At 38.3% G+C, this 18839-nt stretch overlaps 1 protein-coding gene and 2 non-coding genes across 4 annotated transcripts; all 3 read right to left on the bottom strand.

Annotated features, from left to right (window-relative positions):
• Positions 1-2758: 2758 nt before the first annotated feature.
• Positions 2759-15634, bottom strand: LOC107550335 (uncharacterized). Of its 2 annotated transcripts, XM_016231604.1 has the most exons (6): positions 15508-15634; positions 15161-15367; positions 10008-13969; positions 9774-9917; positions 6793-6971; positions 2759-3658 (listed from the first exon to the last, which is right to left on the bottom strand). In XM_016231604.1, the coding sequence occupies exons 3-6, from the start codon at positions 13921-13923 to the stop codon at positions 2951-2953; spliced, it is 4947 nt and encodes a 1648-aa protein (XP_016087090.1). In that variant the 5' UTR covers positions 13924-13969; positions 15161-15367; positions 15508-15634; the 3' UTR covers positions 2759-2950. The 2 variants fall into 2 exon arrangements, with proteins under 2 accessions (XP_016087090.1, XP_016087089.1); XM_016231603.1 differs by having other exon boundaries at positions 9774-13969.
• Positions 15635-18434: 2800 nt separating this feature from the next.
• On the bottom strand, positions 18435-18506 carry trnac-gca (transfer RNA cysteine (anticodon GCA)). Its single transcript has one exon. It is a non-coding gene; the product is annotated as a tRNA-Cys (tRNA).
• A 107-nt stretch (positions 18507-18613) lies between these two features.
• trnac-gca (transfer RNA cysteine (anticodon GCA)) lies at positions 18614-18685 on the bottom strand. Its single transcript has one exon. It is a non-coding gene; the product is annotated as a tRNA-Cys (tRNA).
• Positions 18686-18839: the final 154 nt, after the last annotated feature.

Here is an 18839-nt window from a genome sequence, read left to right as displayed (position 1 = left end):
TTAGCTGACCCAAGTGGGCCCCAAATAAGATGCCCATTTTGGGACCATGCCCACTTGGTACCCATGTAGCCCAAGCATAATCCACGTGGGGCCCACATATACATGTTGGCAGGGTATCTATCTATCTACATTTTAAGTTTATTAAATAAGGATTTAATGGCATCTTTATAGCTTCAGCTAAAGAATTTAGAAGAGACTCTCTGCAGTGCACAAAGATGAAGGAAAAGATAGGATCTACTCTGCCTTGACCATGTGCTAAAACATTGAGGATGATGAACAGGTATACAGTCCGAGACAGGGTCTCTGCAGATAAGAAAATCAGTTGACCATCCTATTCTTCACTGATAGCTTCTGGCCTTTGACAGTATTGTCTGTATAAGCAGTGTATTCCAGTTTTAGGGAGTAACTAACTAAAGTAGCCATGCTACTGACCTAACAACATTATTTAGTAGTGTATCATTTGCTAAGCTGTTTTCAAAACTGTAAAGCTCTTTCAAAGGATTTGTGGTGCAATATTTGTAACAAGGTGTTGCAGAGTGATCACTAATTTATTATATTACACGTGCAGATTTACAGCTTAGCAAACTGTGCAAATAAGCAAATGTGTTTCTAATTAACACCATAATGACCCCTTCAAGGCATCTTGTCTCTTAAGTGGCAAATGCTGGATTACATAATTTTTAGAATTTATACTAAACACACACAATACCAAATGACTTTAATAGAATTTATACATGAAGAATACCGATTTGTAATTTTACTAAAATCATTAAAAAACACAATGTATTTTAACATGAAAAATCCAGTTCAGCTGATATTTTAAACAGTAGTTAAATTCAAAAACATTTGAAAACACTTAAAATTTGAGTTAACATTCAAATATACATATATACATGTACATGTACAGGTTATACATTGATCTTTTATAGACCATGTCCATTCAGTTTTGTCTAAGCAAGTTTCTTTTACATTTTTTTATTATGTCTAAGCATTTATACTAAACACACACAATACCAAATGACTTTAATAGAATTTATACATGAAGAATACCGATTTGTAATTTTACTAAAATCATTAAAAAACACAATGTATTTTAACATGAAAAATCCAGTTCAGCTGATATTTTAAACAGTAGTTAAATTCAAAAACATTTGAAAACTTGTTTGAGTTAACATTCAAATATACATATATACATGTACGGTTATACATTGATCTTTTATAGACCATGTCCATTCAGTTTTGTCTAAGCAAGTTTCTTTTACATTTTTTTATTATGTCTAAGCGAGTGATATACAGCCAACAAGATCTGATGATAGTGCAGGAAGGTTAAGGTCTGTGATGAGTAAAAATCTTTTTAATCGCATTGCCAGAAGCCTCCCACTGGCTGAATCATTGCCATCACTGCATTTACTGATGGCCTGATGACTGATCTATGTGGAACCCCATTCTGAGAATTTATTCTTGGGCCAAAGCTTTATACATATTCAGCCATTGTGAGTCACATAAAGAGACTACACACTCAAGAAGAATGTGCACATCCTGAGTGCTTTCTCCAGGTGCCGCCTCAGAATAAAAGGTGAAACTCCTAGGGCTGTGAAATGCAGTATGATTCACAGCACATGTGCAACTGTTGATGGAGGGTAGCATGAGGATGCAGGAAGTGGCTGGGTGTTTTGCGTGTACATAAAATGCACCTGGATACACCTGTGGGCACGGACAAAATAATAAAGATTGTCTGTGGGTGTTTTTGAGTAAGGTTTTACTGTCAAATGTCCACAAAAAACCTTCATTGTGTGGACCTGAGGAAGGTTCCTATGATGAAAACAGTTTTATACACTGTAAAAAATTAAAGTCTGCAGTTGGTACCTTCAGAAGTTCTTTCTTTTTTTTTTTTTTGAATAAGAATTACTTTTGTTTGTGTAACCTAAAAATCTGATTGTTTCATTCATATCAAATCACACATTTGACAAATAAACCAGTTAAATTACATACTACATCACATGGAGCATACTTATGAGAAAAAAAATCTAATTTAAAGGCACTAAATAATTGTGTGTGTGTGTAATATTAATAAAGTTAATATTAGTTAATGAACCTGAGCTTACATGAACTAACAATGAACATTTGTATTTTATTAACTAATGTTAGCAAAAATTCATAAATATGGTAACACATATTGTTCATTGTTAGTTAATGACAGTGAATGCATTAACCAATGTTAACTTAATTCTGTACATTTAATCACTTTTTCTTGTATTTTGTAAAGTATTTTTAATTACATCTGAAGAAAGAGAGAGAGAGAGAGAGAAAGCAGAGACCAAAAAAGCACCACAAAAGTCTAAATGACTTGTGCTGCATTTTGAATCCATACCTATCCATTGGTATCTTAGATTCAGAAAACTTGCAGCACTCTATGTGAGGAGCAAAGCAAATCACATGGTTTCAATAGCTGAAAATTTTGCTTCTCTGTGAAAAAAAAAAAGAGCCAGCTCACATTTAAAAGATAAATCTAAAATGTACCATGATGCAGACGGTCACAAAGACGCACAAGAGCAAATGACATTAGACATCAAAGATATGGCAAAACTTCTTCAGACAGCAGTTTTTGAATGTGTGCAGGATTTCAGCATCAGTGTTCGGAATGGCGTTATGGTTAAATTTGGGTCTGTTCTTCATGCAAAGCAATTGTTTGGCCTCAATAGACTTTGAATATTTTCTGGAAAAAAAAATAATAATAATAATTATATATATATATTGTGACAGTAACATCAACATATGCCATGTCACAAAACTATACCCCAGTATTATAGATTTATGATGATAAAATACCATGTCAGCCAAAGGTTTTTCATTGCAAGTTGCTAAAGGGCCTTTTGCCTTGTGTGTAGTGACGCATATGGCGGTATTGGACACCTTGGTTTGTTTTGCCTTATTTTGTGTTACTTTCACCTTACTCAAGTTCAATGACTAGTTTTTGCTCATCATCACTGCTGCTGTTACTGTCCTCATGTTCCAGGTAACAATTATTACCTAAATATGTTGGGTTGCTGTGTATGGCTGGGGGACATATTTGATGAGTGTGCAATTCTTGAATAGACATTTGATGTGAGGCATTGCAAGAACTGGCCCCGGCACTGGATGATGAAGCAATACTTGCATCAACCATCTTAGTCTTTGAAGTACCACAGTTATTTTGCAAAACGCTGGCTGATAAAGTTGTACCACTCATTTTGTGTTTTGATGTCTGTACTTGATTGCCTTTTGAATAAATCCAATAGCTCATAGCACCCTTTGTCTGTGTCTCCTTCTGAAATTCATTTTGCATGGTATTCACTTTGACTGGATGCACCAAAAGATGACTGCATGTTTGATTGGAATATTTTGGTGAAGATGTCTCCTTTTGGCTTGTCTCTTGAGAAGGACTGTTAACCAAATATTCACCTATGCTGTCTTTTCTGGTGGTGTTGTTACATTTCCCTTGACCTTGATGCTGACAGGTTTGTGAAAGAATGTTTGTGCAAACAGATGCTTCTGGATTGTTTGAAACTCCAAATTTTTCATGCTTAAGTGGCTCTGAAATGTTAAGGGACACTTCCCGGGAGAAATGTGGGTGAGCTTGAGCAGATGTTTGATGATCCTCACAAGACGTTGCCTCTTCCTATTGTCAAAGGAAACATATAGTTAGTACACATTATAGAATGCCTCACACTGTCCTCTTCAGGGGTGGTGTGAGGCTGGCTGGCTGGCTGGCTGGTTTATCCTGATGTCCGTCGGTTGGATGTGAAGTGCTTTATTACTTAATACTTATAATAATTTAAAAAATAAAATAATTAAATATATGTTACAATATATTGTTTAGTAAACTGTCACAGTGTAAAATTTGTTATTAGTCATCATTGCCCTCTGTGTTTTTGATCACAGATCAAAACCTGGATGTGCTCTGTTTGACAGAAACCTAGCTAAAACCCAGATGATTACATTATTTTAAATGAGTCTACCCCCCTAAGATTACTGTTATATACATGAGCCGTGTCCAAAAGGTAAAGGGGGAGGTGTTGCTACAATTTATAGTAATATTTTCAGTATTTCTCAGAAGTTTGGTTTCAAGTATAATTCATTTGAAGTAATAGTGCTTCATATAACATTATCCAATAAAACAAGTGTTAATGATAAATCACCTGTGACGTTTGTACTGGCTACTGTATACAGGCCACCAGGGCACCATACAGACTTTATCAAAGAATTTTCTGTTTTCTATCTGAGTTAGTGCTAGCTACATATAAAGTCTTAACTGTTGGTGATTTTAATATCCATGTTGATAATGACAAAGATGCATTGAGATCAGCATTTATAGGCATCCTGAACTCCATTGGGGTTGGGCAACTTGTGTCAGGACCTACTCGTTGTAATCATACTTTTAAATGTAATACTGTCACATGAAATTGATATTAATGGTGTTGAAATTCTGCAGCGATAATATCTCGGATCATTATCTAGTCTCGTGTATACTCCATATAGCTAAAGCTGCAAATTCAACTCCTTGTTACAAATATGGTAGAACCATCACTTCTACCACAAAATACTGCTTTGTAAATAATCTTCCTGACTTATCTCAATTCGTCAGCAAATCCAACAGCTCAGAAAAAAATGTATGGTGTAACAGAAACTATAAAATCGATCTTTAGATAAGGTTGCTCCTTTATGCTTAAAGAAGATTAAGGAAAACAGTCCAATACCATGGTATAACGAGCACACTCGTGCGTTAAAGAGAGCAGCCCGGAAAATGGAGCACAGCTGGAAGAAAAACTAAAAATTACAGATATTTCGTATTGCATGGTGGGAAAGTACTGCTACTTATAGAAAAGCTCTAAAAACTGCTCGATCTGCTTACTTTTTGTCTCTCTTAGAAGAAAACAAACACAACCCCAGGCATTTATTCAATACAATGGCTAAATTAATGGAAAATAAAGCATCAACAGTCGCAGACATTCCCCAACATAACAGCAGTAAGGACTTTATGAACTTCTTTACTTCCAAGATCGATACTATAAGAGATAAAATTATAACCATGCAGTCATCAGTTACAGCATTGCATCAGATAGTGCAATTTAGATCCCCTGAGGAACAATTCCACTCATTCTCTGCTACAAAAGAGGAAGAATTGTATAATCTTATCAAATCATGAAAACCTACAACATGTCTGTCAGACCCTACTCCATCTAAGCTACTAAAAGAGGTGCTTCCAGAAGTCATAGATCCTCTTCTGAATATTATTAATTCCTCAATGTCATTAGGATATGTCCCCAAAACCTTCAAATTGGCTGTTATTATGCCTCTCATTAAAAAATACAACTTGATTCTAGAGAATTACGGACCGATCTCAAATCTTCATTTTCTGTCAAAAATACTAGAAAAGGTAATATCCTCTCAGCTATGTTCCTTCTTAGAGAGAAATGGTATCTGTGAGGATTTCCAGTTAGGATTTAGACTGTATCATAGTACTGATACTGCTCTCATCAGAGTTACAAATTACCTGCTCTTATCATCCGATCGTGGTTGTATTTCTCTATTAGTGCTACTGGATCTTAGCGCTGTGTTTGACACTATCGACTACAACATTATTTTGAGTAGACTACAAATTTATCTTGGCATTAGTGGAACTGCATTGTCATGGTTCAAATCTTACTTATCTGACCGACATCAATTCATAGCAGTGAATGACAAGGTATCATATCGATCACAAGTACAGTATGGAGTACCACAAGGCTCAGTACTAGGACTGTTTCTTTTCACGCTTTACATGTTACCCTTGGGCGATACTATTAAAAAACATGGTGTTTTTCACCATGGTGCTTTCACTGTTATGCTGATGATACTCAGCTCTATATTTCTTTGTGGCCTGATGAAACATACCAATTCGCAAAACTAAAGGAATGCATATAAAAAAACTGGATGACTAGTAGTTTTGTACTGCTAAATTCTGGAAAAAAAAAACTGCTGAGGTTTCAATTATTGGACCAAAAACCTCCTCGTGTAATAACATAAAACACTGTCTAACACTTGATGGCTGCTGTGTTAATTCTTCATCATCAGTTAGGAACCTAGGTGTGCTATTTGATAGCAGCCTAGATTAAAGACCCATCTCTTTAACCTGGCATGCACATAATACACTATCGCATTTCTATAATCGAAGTCCGTTAAAGGATTGTTAGTCTGTATTAATTAGATCAAACGGAACAGGGAACACTTCCCATAGCACCCTATGTACTCACTACATCGTAAGAAGAATGGCATCTATGTTAATATTAGTCTCTTTCATTCTTATACCGAGGTCACCATAGCCATATGGATCCAGTCTGTATCCAGATCAGATGGTCACAGTAGCCACCCAGATTCCGTCCATATCCAGACCACATGGGGGATCAGCACCTACAGACAACCTCTACAGCCCTGAAATCCCCCCCTCCCATTGGAAGAGAACTGAACTGGATGATGACATCACTGGATCATCAATGAACTGACTTTAGCTGGAAAAATTATTCTTTGTTATTGTCCTCTTGCATTATTGACAAACACTTTTCCTGTTTGACACTTTATAGCTGCTTTGACACAATCAGTATTGTGTAAAGTGCTATATAAATAAAGGTGACTTGACTTGTTATGATAAACATCTGGTTGTGTATTCCACATTTTTTCTTGGATTTTAATGTTTTTTCAGGACTTCACCTGTCACTATCTATGCTCCCTAATGCCCTCCCATTCTTCATGTGCCCTTTCTTTCTTTACTCTCACCTTTCTTTTGTCATTGTTTTTGAAGCTTTGGCATGTGTTGTTCTTGTCAGCCACCTCTGTGCTGGCTCTTTCCCCTTCTCCACCTCCACTCTCAGGATCTTTGGGGACTGATTCCTTGCTCTCTGTCCCAGGGTCCTTCTGAATCCGCAAGCTTTTGAGGGTACCATCCTCCACAGATCCTGAGGGCAGAACAATGAATGAATAAATGCAGCACATTTTGGGGTCTGTCCCTGAAGTTGGGTATCAGCTTATTCTTTTGGTTTGTTAGATAATTTAGTTTGTTTCTCCTATGAGGGCAGTTCCAAATATTGAAATAAATTCACTGCGAAAGAGTATGGATAAGTAGTATAATACTAATATGGCAGAAGTGTTACTTTTTATCATGTTGTTCAAAACATGAACATTCATAAAATAAGTGCATGCACACCCAGCTGTTTATGCCAACTTTTTATAGGCAACTAAAGATGTTTTATGGCAGCCAAAAACCTCTTTATCCAAAACTGATAAATTGGTCACAGAAATCTTTTTAAAACGGAACATAAAAATGTTATTGCGAATGCAAAAGTTACAGCCAGAAAACTTTTGTAATTGATATGCATATTTTTGCCGTTCAGCCTCCTGGAACATATGCCTCATTGCAAACCCAATGTAAGCAGGGGAAAAAAATAATGTGACAGTTTCACATTGTATATCAAGGCACACCGACCAACATATGCTACTATATATTATGGCAGTGGAGATATAAAAATTATTGTCTTGATGAAAAACAATCGGCCAGGTTCTCTGGGGTGGAACTGGTTTGGCTAAACTCTTGCGCATGCCTCTGTGCAGCATTGCTCAGAAAAGGAGGCTGCATTTGGATCTCAGATTGCTTGTCAGCTGTTTGGAATGGACAGGCACAAAATCTCCCTTTAACCTCTGGGTCTTTGCTCTGGTGAGTCCCTGTAGGGACCATCTTCCAGTGACCTCTACCAAGCACCCTGTTAATTCCCTGAACACATCTGATCAGTCAAACCTATGTCCAGGATAGTTGGGAGGGTTAAAGTTTCTGTTCTGATCAATTATTTCATCTCTAATAGTGGGACCACCATTAATTTTTTTCCTCCTTTTTTATTATTTAGGGAGCTGTATGTTTTGTTTATTCTAAGCCCATCTGATTGACCCTTGACCTTCTTCATATTTGTTACTGTGACTAAAGCCCTATTCGCAGGGGATTAGTATTACCTGGTGACCTCCAGTCATTTGTAATAATTGTGGAGGTTGTCTGTGATCTTAATCCCGTGCAAATCGGCCATGTCTGTAATTTGTAAAGTAAAAATTCCCCCGCAAATGACCTACCATATTTCGCCAAACACCGAGGTCCTGTGATAATATTAGTCCCGTGCGAATCTGCATTTCTGTGATTCGGCCAGCATTTGGCGGGTCGCATATCATTTTTCGAGGTTTTTCATCTTTCGCGAAGAATGGAGCTGCGTTGGAGTGTTTGATAGTATTTTGGGTGCTGTCATCATATCGCTACACCATACAATTTGCAGAAAGAGAAAGCTGAAAAGGTTTTGAGGATAATGTGTTACAAATAAATCAAGCATAAAGCTTGAGATATTACTTTAATCTGGTGAAATGTAAATGACACAGTGCACGAAACTATATTAGTTTCTTTTTTTTTTTAAATCCATCTGGACCATAGAACGGGACTCTCAAAGCCTTGACATCCGGGTATCAGGGAGACAAGTCAGTAAATTCGAGTAAAATCACAGGCTTCGCTTATCCCGTGCGAATGCACCACACGAAATTCAGATGTGGGGGGGTAATTTCAAAATCACACAAGGTCCCCAGATAATACTAATGCCATGCGAATAGGGCTTAATTTGAGTGACCTGTGACCTAATGAAAGGGAATCTCTTTAGAGTGTTATTTACACTGTAAAGACTGCAAGGATCAAGTGTTTACCTCTAACAAGTGACTCTGATAAGAGAAACATCAGGTCAGTGTGGGAATACAGTGGAATAACAAAGGTTAGAACAGAAAAAGAATGTGATGACAACTTGATGTTCACCTTAGATTCACCCTCTCACGCTAAAATCTTGGTGATCCTACTGAATTCACAACAGGTTCTGCTTATGAACTGATAACTTGAACAGGCAAGATAGAATGGTTCAACAGCTTGCCCTTTTTGACATAATTATACTAATGTGTAATGTTGCATACCAATCTGAGATGTCTCTGGCATGTGTCTGTCAATACAGGAAACACCATTTTTAATGTAACATTAATAGTTGCATTAATGGTGAATAGTAAATTATGTGTCTTCTAAATTTGATGTAATCAGTTTTTTCCCATGCAAGCATCCTTTTCTGAAGTTTTCATTCTTTAACCTGTAAATTGCATTTTATGACTATTTATGTTTGACTGCTTCAACAGCAAGGTTTTTCTGTACTTATCAACTTAGAATTCTGGAACGTTTCACAAAGAATTCTAAGAGTTTGGTAATATTATTATGTTACTACAGCATATGACCTGATTTAACGTTGTTAAAAAAAAACCTTATCAGCTCAACAGCTGAAGTGTTAAAAGTATAAAATGTCTACTGTAAACAACAAATGTGGGCACAAATTACACGGTCTCAGAGAGGCCAAGAGCAACATTTGAGGAGAATGTTCTTTCAAGAGAGGAATCATAAACGATTTTCATAGATGTATTTTATAGAGCCCACTTTTATGGAGTCTATGAGATACTTAGAAAAATAAGAGTAAATCTGCATTGTCAAAAAGTATTGTCTGGTAACAGAGACACGGGAAGTTCAGCTCTCTTGTCACCCTCTTGTGGAGAGAAAATGTTATGTCAACCTGTGATATCAGTATTTATTATGTATAATGTCTAGCTATGGTTGCTCTATCACATGCGAGTACTACACAGTGCTACACTTTAAATAGCATGACAATATTACCTTGCAGAGTTATACATTTAATATTAGGTCCCACCTGTAAATATTTCCAGATTGGCATGGTGTGTATGGACATCTTCACATCTGGTGCTGTCTTCAGGAATGCTATGAACGTTAGATGTCCTGTTCAGCATCGGACAGGATACTTTCACTTGACTAGAAGTGTCATTCCCAAAGTCACCTGGGCCTGGGGCAAAGGCCTGTTTGAATTCATACTGTGTAGGTGTTTGGCCTGGACAAAATGTTTCAATCAGCTTGCAGCTGAGCTTACCTTTGTCACATGCTCTCATTTCTCTTGTATCTAATTCTGAGCCGCCACATGCAGCCCAGTGTGGCTTGTTGTGACTGGGTTGTATTGTGGAGTTTAGCTCTTTTTGCATATGTTGTGATTCTGCAGTAGACGTCTTTTTCTCACAAATACAAGTTCTGAGCTGTGTAGGTGTCTTTGTTTGAACACTTTCACAGTTTCCTGATAATGTGACTGACATAAGGTGACCTGTTTCCTTTGGCTCTACTGGCTTAGTATTTGTTATAGTTTGAATGTGATTTGGCTCCATTAAACATAACGGCTCTTTATCTCTGGTTATCTCTGTGAATGTTTGGTCCTCAATAGAGTTGTTCGAATCTTGGTTATGGACAGAATAGCTGTTGTCCAGTAAATGAGGTTGACTTAGTTTGTATCCAGCCACTAGTTTGTGGTGTGTCTCTGTGGTGGCCTCAAACCCAGCAGATTTTCTTTCCTGTGAATTCTCAGGTATCTTCTGTGGTTCATTCAACTGCCCAGCAGAATTTTTATTATAATCCACTGAGGCTGTGATATGAACCTTTGTCGGTGGATGTGACCAAGATGAAACACATTGAGGGCTCCCATTTGCATAATTTTGATCATTTTGACAGTTTAAATTGCAAACAATTTCTGCTTTGTTTACTGGACTGGCAGATTCACAATTGGAATCATTCTTCTTGCTCATCTCACCATTATTTATTATTTCCTGTGCCATGCACACAGAAGACACATCATTGATATATGCCTCCTGTGAAAGTGTTGTCTGGTTTGTTAAAATGCTTGAAGTTGTTGTTTCAATATGAGGCTCTATCAGCGCTAACTGTTCATCAGAAATGAGCTGCATGACTATCTGGAGGTCAGCTGTTTGAACATAAAATGTGTTCTGAGCCTGTGTTGAGCCATTTACTAGTATCATCTTTCCTTCAGACTGGGACAGTTGAAAGTCACCATTGGGTATTTTAGAAGCAGTGCTGTTCAGAGTATTTTCATAAACTGTGGATTTGGTGTCTGCAGTAAGACCAAGAGGTTTTCCTGATTCAATCACAGGGGAGGCAGGATGGTTTTGTATTGTAGGTGTCGTAGTTACTGAAGAATAGGCTTGTAGACTGGATTCTGAGCAATAATTCACTGTTGACTTGTTCATTGATGTAACAGGGTGAGCATTCTCTGCGGTTGTTAATACAGATGATACAGAAACTGTTGATGGGTTTTCCACCACACATGTTGCACAGTTGCTCTGCAACAAAGATATTTGACGCTGTACTGGTGGAGAAACAAGTGAAATTGATGTAGGCGTGGTAGACTGAAGCTGTGTCAGAACTTTGGATAAAGTGTATGTTTGATTTAGCTCTGAACAGGAAACCGATAACATAGGAATTGGAGTTGTTGCACACAATACATCTTGCTTACTCTGGTCAAAGTTTGTGACTATTGAAATACCCTGACACTGCTTTGAGGATAGTACACTGTTCTCAAGATGACACTGCACTGTAGTTTGGCAGCTTTGCTTGAGAGCTGGAACGTTTGAGCAAGTGCTATGTGTTAAAGTGGAGCCAGAACAAGAAGCCGACACTCCATCTGTGGAACACGGAATCTTTAGCTGGTACTTGGGAGGAAAGCTGGTCTTGGCAACAGGGACAGTAGGGCTGCTGATAGAACCAGACGGGGTTCCAGATGTCCCACTCACATTGATAAAACAAACAGCTGGGCTAAGAGTATTACCAAGGAGCTGACTTGAATTTGAGAACTGATTGAGAACCACCTGCGGGTGGAGATTTTGCATGTTGACCTTTTGTGCTGGTACTGTGATGGAACCGTGCATTGCACAAGTTGACAGGGGTAACTGATTAATTAAACCACGCAGATTTCCATTTGCCCCTCCAGTTCTAGGATCTGAAATACTGAGCATTTGCACATCATTCCCAGTGCGCTGTTTTTTCCTTTCTGATGGGATATGGAAATCAGTGTGTTGTGTTATTATTTCATCCCTCTCCATGTCTTCCCCCTTATTATTTTCAAAGCTGGTATATGACATTTTAAGGTCATTTTGTAAGGTCACAACAGAACAGGACGTAAAGCTCAGAGACACAGATCCATTGTCCCTCTGTTGACTAGTTTGAATTTCCAGGCTTTGTTCAGAGTTCAGTGTAGTTTTTTTCGTCTTCAGTAGACAGTCTTTCTCAGTATTGTAGAGTTTCGTAAATGTTCCACCTTTGTAAGTGTGCCATTTTGTGTAGTCAAATTTTCTGGCTTTTTTCCTGTAGCTTCCTTTTATAATTGTCTCTTTTCCGACATCAGTGCTGTCTCCATCAGAGCTAAGGCTGCTAATACTACCTCTTTCAGCCGGGGATCCCTCTGCAGTAGGCAGACAATCTACCGCTACCTGCCTAACTAGTGAGTGATGACCTGGTGCTTGTTGGTCTGATGACCGTAATGGATAAGCATGCCCTGCACTACACCTTCTGCTAAGATTCAGATTCATTGCTCCATCAGTGGGTTTGCCACCCATAGTGAAGGGTAAAGAACTGCTTCGTGTTAATGGTGCATGCTCCAGGCCAGTGGAGTGCTGTGTAGGCACAGAGTTGTGAATTCCCCCACTTCCTCTGTCTTGATTTTGTGAGCTTGAGGTGTGCTTGCTGCTCCTTATCTCAAAATGGAAGGAGTCTTTATAAGTGTATGGCACAGGAAGATCAATGCTTCCTTGTTTTGACAATACTGTCTTTCTTGGCCGCACATTTTCCAGTTGTTTATTATCCACCAACACACTATTCTCATATATAAGCTTTGAAATACGTTCTTCCAGCTTCTGCTTCTCCTGAATGGACACCTTGCATTTGGGGTCAGGGGTCATCTCTGAGGTTGTCTGTGAGGCTCCTGTTTCCTGCCGTTCCATAGTGACTTCTGTCAATGATTCCATACTGGGATCATGCAAACTTGCTCCAGGACTGCTGGATGAATGATGCTCACTGCTGTCACTGAAGCCAGAATCTGTACTGTCGTGGCTTTGAGATTTTCCTCGGGACATTGGGGAATCCCATGGTTTGGAAAATAAAGCTTCCTGCCTCTGAAGAGGTATGCGGTTTGGAGTCAGCTGTGTACATGCATCCTCACTCAGTGCACTTGTCTGCTGGATAGCAGGATTATTTTTCAAGCCATCTGATAATTCCACAGGTTTTCTCAAAGAATTTACCACCTTGTCCTGAAGTGCTGGTATTGTGCTTAATCCAACCATGGCAGCATTGTGTAATGCCCATTCTATAGACATTGTCTCTATAGAGTCTACCTGACTCGGTGTGTTCACTACAGGAAAAACTTCTTTTCCATTCATCTCACATGATGGACTAGTACAGTTGTCCTTTAAGCTCTCTGTGCTCTCCTGGCTGCTGAACGTACCTTTGTCAGATTCGCTGGAAAGGCGGGCATGAGCCTGGGTGCGCTTGTGTTTATAAAGGTTACTCTGCGTCTTGAAGGAAATGCCACAGGTAGTGCAGGGATATGGTCGCTCTCCTGTGTGACAACGAAGATGTTTCTCGAGCACACTGGGCTTCAGACAGTCCTTACCGCACTGTGGGCAAATATGCTTCCCAATAGACTTAGGTCTGGCCGAGGTTGCTGGAGCCACTTGCCTTTGTTGTTGCAAAACAGCCCCGCTGGCAATATGCAGTGTCAGAGAGGGTAGAGTCGCGTTGCTACACATCCTTGGCAGGAATAGTGGTACAACCGTTGCATCCTGCAAGGCTTCAGGTTGGGCCTGTGGATATGGCTGCAGGCCAGGGGCAGGAACATTGTGGACATACATAGTCGTGAGAGGGGCCTTACCATGCGTCTCTTCCTCTGTCTTTGCAGACACTGAACACTGAGGCTCGATAGCTCTCATAAAGCTCTGCTTGCTAGTTGCCATGGTAACACAACCCTTGTGATGCTGGGAGACGGAGCTCACTAATTACCTAAAAAAAGAAAGAGTTTCATTATTCTTACTTATTTTTTTATTTTAATATTTTTTTCATTAGGCCTGGACTCTGGATCAAAGAATTGCTCCCCCAATTTGAATGGGAATACAGGTAATAGGAAGCTAAAGAAACCAAGATTTCACACCACAGTACAAATCACTTCTGTTTAAAGCATGTAGTGAGAGGGTAAAAGCTACAAAATGTGTATTGGAGCAGGCTGGCTAATCTGGACTTCAACAGAAAATGATATACCAGCAGAAAACATAGTTGATTATTGATTTATTTGGGAAAACAAATGTCTCATTTGAAGAGCATGTTCACATTTGACAACTATTGTCAATCTGCTCAATTAATCATGGAAATGAAAAAACAATGTGGTGAAGAATACAGCTTTGAATTTAGTCTAGTGGGAATCTCATATTTAATGTGAACACATGGTCAATATTTGCATATTGCAGAAGCACCAGAGGAGTATGAGCAGAAAACTGGTGGTAAATGTATGACTCATTTCTAGAAAAATGATAGCATCAAGGACCTCCTACCTAGACTAGATTATTTTCACGTTTATGGAAATGTGAAGACACTTTTTTATTTCTATATATATATATAAAGAAAACGCCTTATACTTTTGTCTCTTAAATTTTATATTTTAGTTATTGTAACATGAATGCATATGTATGATGATACTTTGCTTGTGAGGTCCTTTAGCCTTTAGAGTTACGAAATACAGTCATGTCTAAAATAATGTATACTTGTGAGGTTTGCAAAAAGTTTGTCATTAATTTGACACTGTCTTATAAAAAAATGTTAAGCAGTTACATATTCATTAAACTTGATGCTGTACATTTTAGCTTGTTGACTGGTTAGATATAATTAGACAAATGCAAATGTTCAAATTACATCACTATGAAAAATAAACAATGAAAGAAATAAAGAAATTATCTGACAACAAGCTGAAAGCAAAAAATAAAAAATAATGTTACCTTCTATCCCTAGTTACTTGCAGAAATAAAGAACTTTGTTAAATTTAAACAGTACAGTTCTTTGTATTGTTCACATCCCTTTATCTGTGCCCTGTCTTCTATCATTATGCTTATGAAAGCTTCATATCAAGCTAATCAAAAGATATGAAGAAGATCAGTCTGCATCCCCTAAGATCAATAATGGGTGCAATCATGGGTCACTCACCAGAGTTTGGAACTTAAAGGTGACACGGCAGCAGCTAAAGATTGCCCAATTAAATCCACAATGTTTAAACAAAAATCCAGCTTTGAAACAGAGCGAGGTAAAAAGAACAAGAGAGTGACAGAGAGCATGTGACTGTGGCACCCTCTCTCACCACAAAGGCCCTTGGTTCCTCTTCTCTCTTTAGTTTTCTTACAGCCGTTTCTGCTGCTAATGGAGGAAATACAAACGTCATTCATGCAAATGTGACTGGATGACGGTAACAACACAATGTAAAAAGTATATGAGAGAGAGTGAAAGAGGAAGAGAGAAGTCACTGAGAATACCATTAAAAACAAAGTTTGGGTCACCTTGACTTTGAAAGAAAAGAACCCAAACCAAAGTAAAGATCATGCCACAAAATGGAGATGCAGAAAGAAAGACTAAATGAGATGGACACAGATAGGGAAGAGAGCAGATGGAGGGAGGGAGAGAGAAAGTGAGAGTGAGACAGAAAGACAGAGACAGAGTGCAGCACATAACACAACTGAACTGAACTGAACTAAAAAAAACAAAATCCCTGTTCAAAAGAGGAAGTACTATGAACATGCAGACCCACCTCAAAAATATCATTTCACCCACAAATGCACACACACTGTGTTTGCTGCATGTACCTGACTTCTGTTTCTGGCTTTTCTCACTCCTCCAGCAACCCACACACCCACACACAAAGGAGGAGAAGTGTAACAGAATTTCTGGTGGTTTAACATTTGATGGTGTGTGTTTTTATTTATTTATGTTGTAAGATATGTTAGCAGCTATACTCATCAAAAGTGGCTTGTGTCTTGCACCCAATGATCAGCGAGTACATTAGCTTCCATCTGTGCTTTAAACTAAAGCAGAGCAATGGAGGGTTCATTATTTCCTGTAAACAAAAGCAAAAGCAAAAGCAAATACCCCAGAGGAATCAAATGTGATTCTGTTATCCTTCTGTGATAAATTGTTTTGGCTTTCACTCTCTGCTCCTCATGTAATTGTAATTACATCAGAAAGGCAAAAAAAAAATATATATATAAAACTAACTGTTTAAAACATACATAATAACAAAGTGACGACATATAGACCATTCCAAAATGGCGGACGCATTGACGTGTCTGGAGCAGTCGAATGTGGCATCTACCTATGCATATCTATACACAAAACATTATATTCATCTAAATAAAAAAAAAGTTATAAACACACAATACAAAATAGTATCATATAAAATGTATAATTCAACATTATGTTAATTATAGGTACTTGGGGCATATAGAACAAGAATCTGGTGGAGTTTGCAGAAAACAATTTGATTATATATTTTTATGAATTTTTAAATTATGTCTGTATAGCAGGTAAATAGTATTGGTCATGATTTTGGCATGCAATTACTGAAGAACGAAACAGTTAAGCAACATGAAAAACACCACAGTGATACTTGGGGAGATGTAGAAACAAGTATCTGGTGGAGTTTGCAGAAAACAATTAGATTTGATCTTTTTATGAGTTTTTAAAATGTCTTTATAATGAGGTAAATAGTATTGGTCATGATTTTGGCACGCGATTACTGAAGAATGAAACAGTTAAGCAACATGAAAAACACCACAGTGGTACTCTGGGAGATGTAGAAACAAGAATCTGGTGGAGTTTGCAGAAAACAATTAGATTTTTTATTTTTATGATTTTTTTAATATCTGTCTGCATAGCGAGGTAAATAATATTGGTCATGATTTTGGCCTGCAATTACTAAAGAATGAAACCGTTAAGTAACATGAAAATCACCACAGTGGTACTTGGGGAGATGAAGAACAAGAATCTGGTGGAGTTTGCAAAAAACTATTTTATTTTTTATACATTTTTTAAATATGTCTAATGACACCAGGTTAGGGTTAGGTATCGTTGTGCTAACGAGAGCTCGCTAGGTGAGCCATGCTGGCTACTGCTGCTTGTTATCGCTAACTCCCTCTACCCACATGGCTTTACTTAAGGAACCCTAAAACACCCTAGCACCCCTAGTGGTAAGGAAAAAACTGCCAACAAAATTCTTATTAAAAGGCTTGTGTACACCTCAAATATGGCTTGTGAGATCCACTTTCCTTGCAAAGTTTAGCTCCAACTTTGATCAAACTCACCCAACTGTGATTTTCTAATGATCCTGAAGACATTGATTAGCATGCTCAGGTGTGTTTGATTAAGGTTAGAAGAACTAAACTGTGCAGGAAAGTAGATCTCGTGAGCCAGATTTGAGGATCCCTGGCTTATATAAAACAACAGATTCTGAAAATGTCTCTTTTGGTTTGAGCCATTCCACTTCAATTGAGTGGCTAAAGAATGGCCAGTCAGTGTTGTTTGTATTCTCCTAGTTGCATTACAGGGCTGACTACACAAAACCTGCATGGGCCCAAAGGATACAAAAGTTGCTCTAGGCCCGAACGGGCTGGCCCACACTGGGCCATCATAAGATTAATGTGGACAGTCCACTAGTGTGGCCTGCTCACAGAGAGCCTGTGAGCCCAAAGCTGTGGACCTCACCTGGGCAAGCCCGCACTGGGCCTGTTTAGGTTTGGTGTGAGCTGGCCCTAGCCCCCTGTGCCTACAAAAAGCCAGCGTGGGCCCCGCAGTGACATATTTGAAGGGATAGTAGGAGAAAAGAGTATAGGAAGAAAGAAGTATGTTCAAAAACGCAGTATTCATAAAAGAGTAGGAGAGAAATTCCCAGATGTCCTACTGCTTACAGATCTGGTAATGAAATATTGTCGCACTGTTCCAATTGTAACCATGGATTGTGAGAGTAGTTGCTAAACCTCCCATTTCCTTACTTTCTTGTATAGTGTTTATACTTATTTTGGGATTTTTATTTTTCCAATAAAATTTATTTATCTTACTATTTAATGACTAGAACCATTTTTTAGTGGGTTGTATAGGAATAATTGTGAATAAGTAGTTAACTCTGGGTAATATGGACATTTTAACTGTGGCAATTTGTCCTAAAAGAGATAAATCGATGGATGAATCTTCCACTAAGTCATCTTCAGTTGTTTAAAGCAATGGAACAACGTTAAGATTAAAAGGCTAAATAAAGACTCCAAAGCTGCCAAGTCTAAAAAGGCCACCCACATTTGAACAGGGGACCTTTTGAACTGCAGTCAAATGTTCTACCACTGAGCTATACAAAAACAGAACCAACAACTCAAAATACTCAATTAAAAACATTTTCACTTTAAAATAAAGGTTTTGGTTAACCTAAAGCTGCCAGGTCCAAAAGGGGCACCCGGATTTGAACGGGGAACCTCTTGATTTGCAGTCAAATGCTCTACCACTGAGCTATAGCGCCATCAAATCAACAGCTCAAAACTGCACAGAGGAAATTAGATCATTAATTTTTACAATATAATCACTATAAATTAAAGGCTTTGGTTACTCCAAAGCTGCCAAGTCTAAAGGGGGCACCCAGATTTGAACTGGGGGCCTCTTGATCTGCAGTCAAATGCTCTACCACTGAGCTATACCCCCACATAATCAACAGCTCAAAATCCTCAAAAAACAAAATTTTCACTTTAAAATAAAGGTTTTGGTTAACCTAAAGCTGCCAGTTCCAAAAGGAGCACCCAGATTCGAACAGGGGGACCTCTCGATCTGCAGTCAAATGCTCTACCACTGAGCTATA

This window comes from Sinocyclocheilus grahami, unplaced genomic scaffold, assembly GCF_001515645.1.
Source record: "Sinocyclocheilus grahami isolate Dianchi unplaced genomic scaffold, SAMN03320097.WGS_v1.1 scaffold396.1, whole genome shotgun sequence".
Taxonomy (NCBI): Eukaryota; Metazoa; Chordata; class Actinopteri; order Cypriniformes; family Cyprinidae; genus Sinocyclocheilus; species Sinocyclocheilus grahami.
Note: the sequence above shows the minus strand (reverse complement) of the source record. Positions and strands in the feature narration are given on the sequence as shown.

What these genes read in the sequence shown, in the direction of transcription:
- LOC107550335 (XM_016231603.1), bottom strand. Translation starts at nt 13,923, where the DNA reads ATGGCAACTAGCAAGCAGAGCTTTATGAGAGCTATCGAGCCTCAGTGT. An exon ending in CAATCTGGAAATATTTACAG is followed by an intron (nt 6,972 to 9,773) that starts GTGGGACCTAAT and finishes TTCTGCCCTCAG; the next exon opens with GATCTGTGGAGGATGGTACC. An exon ending in AAAACAATGACAAAAGAAAG is followed by an intron (nt 3,659 to 6,792) that starts GTGAGAGTAAAG and finishes CTTTGACAATAG; the next exon opens with GAAGAGGCAACGTCTTGTGA.